Genomic DNA, 6649 nt, shown 5'->3' with positions numbered 1-6649 from the left:
TGGGTGGAAGCCCTGGATTTGGGTGGACTTGGAGGCCCAAAGCGGACAATATCTTGATAGTGAGGTGGGATGTTACATTTGGTATCAGAGCCGAGGACGGCTCGTCTTAAGGTGGGGGGATTGTGAGATCCCACATTGGAAGCGAGCGTCCAGAGCCAGGGCCTTATAAGTGCATGCTCACCTTGACTAGAAAGACGCGTTTAAAACCCTAAGGGGGGACATGGGTGGAAGCCCAGTGATGGGTGGACTAGGAGGCCCAAAGGGGACAGTATCTCACAGGGTGAGTGTGCTGCGCTACTCTGAAAAACACGTTTTGGGGCCATGCTTGGCTGCCAAGAACAAACCCGTGAGGGGGACCTGGGTGGAAGCCCTGGATTTGGGTGGACTAGGAGGCCCAAAGTGGACAATATATTGCTAGTGAGGTGGGATGTTACAGTGCTAATCCGAGACTGCACGAGAAAATGAAGGATATGAGATTAACCTTTGATATATTGGTGAGATGCCTTTAATCATCACCTAGAGAATGTGTTAGTTCGAGACTGCACTGGAGAATATGGGATCTGAGATCAATTCCTGGTGAATTGGTGAGAAGCCTTTAGACATCACCTAGAGAATATGACAGTCCAAGAGTGCACTAGAAAATAGGAGATCTGAGATCAATCCTTGGCGAATTGGTGAGAGGGGCTTAGACATCACTTGGAAAATCTGTTATTGCAATTGGGAGATCTCATACCTACCCTTTGAAGATTGTGGGGATATTGCTATAGAGAGACCAAGTTAATCCTCTTCAAGAAGAGTGGTGTTATTGCACTAAAAAGACCAAATCAATCTTTTCCTTAGAAAGTGCCCAGAACCCCTCACTAGAGATTTGTAGTTAGAAAATGTATATCAGAGAAATATTATTTTTATTTTAAAAATAAACTTACATTGCTATTAAGGATCATGCATCCTGTCACACCCGAAAATAGATATTTTAGAAACATAGACTCTGAAAATATTTATACTGAAAGTGTTAAGAATGAAGAAATTGTGAACCTTGAGTTTGAAGGATTCATGATATATTTATAGTCCATGAGTTTTGTCATTTTGTAGAAAGGATGGGCTAAAGTGTAATTTTATCATTGTGATATTTTGAGTTTTATTATACTTAAAATAATATATATTAGATTAATATAAAATACTAAGGAACTTGTATGAAATCCTGATAAATTTTCCAAGGGAGTGGTGGGCTAGCTTGGGCAAGATACATGAGCCTATTAGAGGTGAAAAATAAATACATGCTCGAGTCTATGCATCTTGGGTATGGTAGGATGTATTTTTGACATTTTGAGGTTATTTGGTTTTTAAGGGGCGGGGCTTGGAATAAATTTAAGCATATATATGTTTCGTGTCTTGTAATAACCAAAACTTGAAACAAGCAAATATTGAAATTAAGTTCAATGGTCTTATCTTACATGAGACCAGAACCAATCATGATAAGTTGGAAGTTATAAACTAGCTAGTTTGGTATGCAAGCACAATGTGCATGGATTATGGTTTCTGCTTCTCAGAGTAGTTCATGAAGAACTCCTTAATGAGCCTTATCAGCAGCCAGAACACAGAAATTTGACAGCCTATTTTATACACTCTCCATATCAGATCAAGTCAAATTAGCTAGTTGAGTTATCAGAAATTTCATTGCTGAGCTGCTCCATTGCCTTTTTTGTGAAGTTTCATAAGGCTCTTTGTCAACCAAATTGCTGTTTCTCTTGATGATACAGCTTCTTCACTGAAAGGTCTTAGTACTCCTGCTAGCTCCTCGTACCTTTCCTGTCTAACCAAAGTTGCACAAATCTCTAGTAGTGATTCCAGAGCATCTGCTCTCTGCAGGCTCTGAGGATTCCAGTTAATCTTTGTTTCATCACCATGTAGAGAAGTCAGTGAACTCACTGATGAGATGTCACTAGGGGATCTATTCAATTCCTTTTGTCTATCTCCGTTTCCGTGAGGTGGTTTCGATTTACTTGGTGTTGATTTCATGTCTGTCACTGTTGGGGGTTTGCAGAATTCGGGTTCCAATTCAAGATCATGTCTAGTTTGGTCATCCATTGCCAATGCTGATGCCTTTTTGTAACCAGCAAGACCAACATAGCCTGTTGAATCCGCAGACAGCTTTTCCATTCTTTTGCTATTCCCTGAACTAGCACTTTTACATTCCATGCCAGCTTGGCCAACTCCACAGAGCTTCTCTTGAACTATTTGTGACTTCTCAGAAGCAATTTCTTGTTTCTCTTCATCATGGTGAGTCCTTGCAATACTTGCTGAACTGGTTCCTGAGTTGACCTTTTCAGTTTGTTCTGCACTTTTTGGCGAATCATTTGCTGCTACTCTTTGTGCAAAAGCACCAACTTTTTCCTGGTTAAAACATTTGCACTCCTTTGATGGGCTTGCTTTCAACGCTATGGCATTCTTGTGAACACTAGACTTGTTAGGTAATCGGGTTCCTCTTGGTTTATCCGTGCAGCTGTATTCGGACGTCACAGGGAGAAAAACAGGAGATAGATTTTGGCATTGAGCAAGATATGGTTGTAGATGGGGGTGCCTCAACAACTCTGCAGCCTAGTTGTGGAAATGCAAACATTAATAAAAATCATTTTCTGATCAAAAGAAGAGAAGGAGCAAGGGCAACTCAGACTCACTGTTGGTCTATGCTCTGGGCTCTTCCGCAGCATGGTTTTGATCAATTGTTTTCTGGAGATAAAAAAGCCAACCTATTCAGTTGTATTTTCCTTATATAGTGCATATGCATTGGGAGGTTGCAGAGAATATCACGTACAATGTGGAGGAATAGGCAGTTGGGAGTGGAGAAATGGAGGAGCGATTTATCTTGTTAATCAGTCCAGCCATATCCTGTTCATAAACATTGTAAAAGTTATTGACCTTCATCAGGACTGAAAAAACTTGATCAATTTTTGTCTGAACAATGCCGACGTGTGACACGTACAGAAGCTCTAAATGCAGGTTGATGTGCAGCAATCTCAAACATGCAGCAACCTGTAAAATTATAGCAAAATGTGATTTAAAGAGATTCCATGCTAGCAGGCTGGAAAATTAATGCATAAACATATAACAGGGTTTTCGTTACCTAGAGACCAAATGTCCGATTTGTAGCCATAAGGTATGTCTGCAAGAAGTTCTGGACACATATAGTTCGGAGTGCCTACAATCTACAGAAAAAACAAGCAGCATTAGTAGCGTTTTCCAGGAAAATTCAGTTAAACAAATGATCGTCCTTGTTGTGTCACCAATGCCAGAATTAACAATATATAGGAACACATCACAATCAGACCGAATCGACAATTGAATCATTACCGTGGATGCAAGATCCTCCTTGTTCAACAATTTTGCAAGTCCAAAGTCACCTGGACATGTACTGTGAGATAATACAGTTTCTGTACAATCGAAGCAAATAAAATGTAAAAGAGTTCTGTGTATTTGCATCCTCACCTAGCTGGATGTTGCCATCTTTCGCGAGGAATATGTTGGAGCACTGGCATTAGAGAGTATATTCATATCAGAATGATATCACGAACAAATTTTTTTCAAATGAGAATTGCTACTGATGCATACTTTCAAATCTCTGTGCAAGACACGATTGGAATGGAGATAGTCCAAAGCAAGCAACAGCTGCGTCAGCCATCTGCAGAGCATCTGGAGTAGAGTAGGAAAATAATTGCAATAGATGCAAAACTAACATGAGAAACAAAATTGTCTTAAAGGACTTTAGTTTATTGCAGAAATTTCATATGTCCATTACCTCTTCAGGAAGATATGTCCCTCTAGCTTTCTTAATCATTTGAGCCCTGTAAAATCAAATATCAGATAAACAAATGGATAAAATATCAACATGGTTGCCTTGAAAAATTAAGCCAGCTGCAATGGTGAGATGTTATTGGCAAGGGGAATACTTTGCGCAGTCCTGACCGTGCAGATCCCCACCTTCAATGCAGTGCACGTGCCATGGGAGCCAACCGTGCGTGCAGTGCATGGATGGTGGGGATCCGAGCATCCACACAGTCTCAACTGCACTTAGAAATAGTTGGTATCCTGCATGCCAATTCAAGATTGAACTTAAAATTTTATACTGAATTAACTTACATGTCTCCTCCCTCACAATAACTTGTTACAATGCATACATAGGATTCCTGAAACATATATGCAGAGAGTGAAGATACTATTTTTGTTATTGGGATAGATGATTTTCTCAATAAATTTTCTTTTTTTCCTCAATTGTGAGTCAAACCACATGAGCAAACAAGAACAGATTGCTAAAAGCTACCTTCTCCACCCATGAATCTTTGTACTGCACAATGTATGGGTTATTAAGCTTTGATATCAAATTCATCTGCAGCATATACCAATAGTAGCTAAGTTATACTCCTCAATGCAATACATGAACATCATAGCAGAGTTAAGTAATTGATGAATTAAACAGTTTTCTGGAGGCTAATTACCTCTTGATAAGCAGTTTGCTTGAACTTTTCTGTTTGTTTAGCCAAACGAATCTTCTTCAATACATACCTAAAGAATACAGATAGATTTCGTTTAAAAATGTACTGAAACCAAAATTAATTTTCTGACAGTTTGGTTTGTGTTTTACAACCAAAAAAAAAAAAAACGTATTTGGTTGAAGCAACAAGGAGGAAGATATAAAAATAAAGTGACGGAATATACGAAGAAGATATGTCTTTTCTGTCCCAACTATCCCCGTGTTTTTGTTCCAGAATATTAACCACACACTGCCTAAATCTTCCAAAATAACTTGGCTAAGCTGGATCAACGTCATGTCAGGTTTCTGAAAACAGCTGTATATGGCAAAAGCATATTGATTCTGTAATAATAACAGCAGGAGGAAATAAATGGCATATGTGGGCCTAATCACACTTCATAAACAAGAAACCGATCCTTTCAATTATCACTCAAAGGACAGTGCTAAGAACTTTATTTGGCATTTATTAACCCTCCTAAAGAATCCTCAGTAACATTCAGCTCTCTAGTTTAGAGAGAAAAGCTTGCATAATATTAGGTCAAAAATATCAATTCTAGTCCTTTATCCTTCCCAACTACCTCCTCCTCCTCCTCTCTCTCTCTCTCTCTCTCTCTCTCTCTCCTTGCTGGTTCTTAGTGTAGCAAGACAGGACTCAAAATGAGTCCTACCCCTTCCCCTAACTTGCGAGGGAGAGTTCTTCTACTGACCCCTTCCTAAGTACAAGTAGACATGATATCTAAGCTGAAGTGCAAACACATCCTATACAAAAACCTGAAGAAATTGGGAAGAGAAGAAGAGTTGGGAGAGATTTTTGTTTACCTCTTATTCTCAAATTTATGAAGAACAAGAAATGCAGCACCAAAAGTTCCTCTTCCAATTTGCTCTATAACTTCATAATCGTCCATCTTAGATACCATTTCTTTGTTCTTAGTCTCCATGACTAACTTCAAAGCTCAGAGAAGTAACAGACCTTTCAGCTATATATCCACTTATCCTCTAGCCTCTCCAAGGGTGCTCCTCATTGACTGGTTCATGTCAAGCAAGCCATTGTTATTATATGGCTACAAAAACCATTAAATTGAATTCAAGACCACAACAGAAACGTTAACTGTTTGCAGAGAACAATGTCACAGAAAAAGTTGTGTGGTTCAGAGATCACAAACAGGAATCATGCAGCAAACATGAAGACAAAGTGCGATAAATTCTTCATTTACACATACATATAACTACTCAAGAATCACCCCATAAAAAATATAGCTAAAGAAGCAGAATTCTTTGACTTGTCATCCAAACTCAAGAGAAATGTGAAGGGATGAAAAGATATTACAAGCTTAAGGAAACAAACTGAGCATTTTGAATACTAATTTTAAATTCAAAAGAAAGAGCAAATTTGAGGCAAAAGCAAAGGAAAGAAGAAAAAAAAAGGCAGAGGTTTTAGTTTCCTACTGTGACAGGTGTGCCAACCACAGTTTTGAAATAGATAGGAAAGCTTAGCAGTTTAGCATTACTTGCATTTTGGGATTCCCTACATATCATTACTGCCATATGTGGTGGGTGATGATGACCGAAATAAAATAGGAGGTAAAAAAAATATTTATTATTATTTTCATGTTTTTATTTTTTCAGGATAGTAACCAAATATTATTTATATATTATTTTAAAAAAAATAAATTTTTGTATCAATTTTATTTTTTAAATTTCAAATACATATTTGATGATAGAAAATCATTTCACATGGAACTTCACGTTTTATGTTATAAAATTATAAAAAATCAAGATTATTCGGAGATAAAATTTATTTGAAGGTAGATTTAATACTAAAAATATTTTTTTTTTCATGTTTAAAAAATATTTTTAAATTTTTTTGTGTCAAATTAATATTTTATAGTTTTAGATGGTTTTAATGTGATGAAATTAAAAATAAATTTTAAAAATTAAAATATTATATTAATATATTTGTAAATAAAAAATACTAAAAAAACAATTGCTATTTCAATTGAATTACTATATACCTCGATAATTAGAGAGTCAGTTTTTTTTTTTTTTTTACTTGGGACAGTACCTGATGTCTTGTCTATTTTCTTTTCCACCGATGGTGCCTTATTTACACAGTTTTTAATG

At 37.1% G+C, this 6649-nt stretch overlaps 1 protein-coding gene across 5 annotated transcripts; it reads right to left on the bottom strand.

The window, feature by feature from the left end:
* Window positions 1-1408: 1408 nt before the first annotated feature.
* Window positions 1409-6064, bottom strand: LOC7487034 (serine/threonine-protein kinase Nek6). Of its 5 annotated transcripts, none has more exons than XM_024600141.2 (14): window positions 5975-6064; window positions 5348-5553; window positions 4494-4560; window positions 4319-4384; window positions 4138-4184; window positions 3797-3842; window positions 3610-3690; window positions 3487-3529; window positions 3352-3401; window positions 3125-3206; window positions 2984-3033; window positions 2816-2889; window positions 2679-2730; window positions 1409-2598 (listed from the first exon to the last, which is right to left on the bottom strand). In XM_024600141.2, the coding sequence occupies exons 2-14, from the start codon at window positions 5464-5466 to the stop codon at window positions 1675-1677; spliced, it is 1701 nt and encodes a 566-aa protein (XP_024455909.1). In that variant the 5' UTR covers window positions 5467-5553; window positions 5975-6064; the 3' UTR covers window positions 1409-1674. The 5 variants fall into 5 exon arrangements, with proteins under 5 accessions (XP_024455909.1, XP_024455912.1, XP_024455915.1 ...); XM_024600144.2 differs by having other exon boundaries at window positions 5348-5589; window positions 5975-6025; XM_024600147.2 differs by lacking the exon at window positions 5975-6064 and adding an exon at window positions 5749-5967 and having other exon boundaries at window positions 5348-5589.
* Window positions 6065-6649: the final 585 nt, after the last annotated feature.

Source organism: Populus trichocarpa, chromosome 1 (genome assembly GCF_000002775.5).
Source record: "Populus trichocarpa isolate Nisqually-1 chromosome 1, P.trichocarpa_v4.1, whole genome shotgun sequence".
NCBI lineage: Eukaryota > Viridiplantae > Streptophyta > Magnoliopsida > Malpighiales > Salicaceae > Populus > Populus trichocarpa.
The sequence above is the reverse complement of the archived record's forward strand: the minus strand, read 5'-3'. Positions and strand labels throughout refer to the sequence as shown.

Bases quoted from the DNA above. Each gene is read 5' to 3' on its own strand.
- LOC7487034 (XM_024600141.2), bottom strand. From the start codon at position 5,466: ATGGAGACTAAGAACAAAGAAATGGTATCTAAGATGGACGATTATGAA. The intron at 4,561-5,347 runs GTAAACAAAAAT...TGTATTCTTTAG, and splicing joins CATAAATTTGAGAATAAGAG to GTATGTATTGAAGAAGATTC. The intron at 2,731-2,815 runs GTACGTGATATT...TTTTATCTCCAG, and splicing joins ACTGCCTATTCCTCCACATT to AAAACAATTGATCAAAACCA.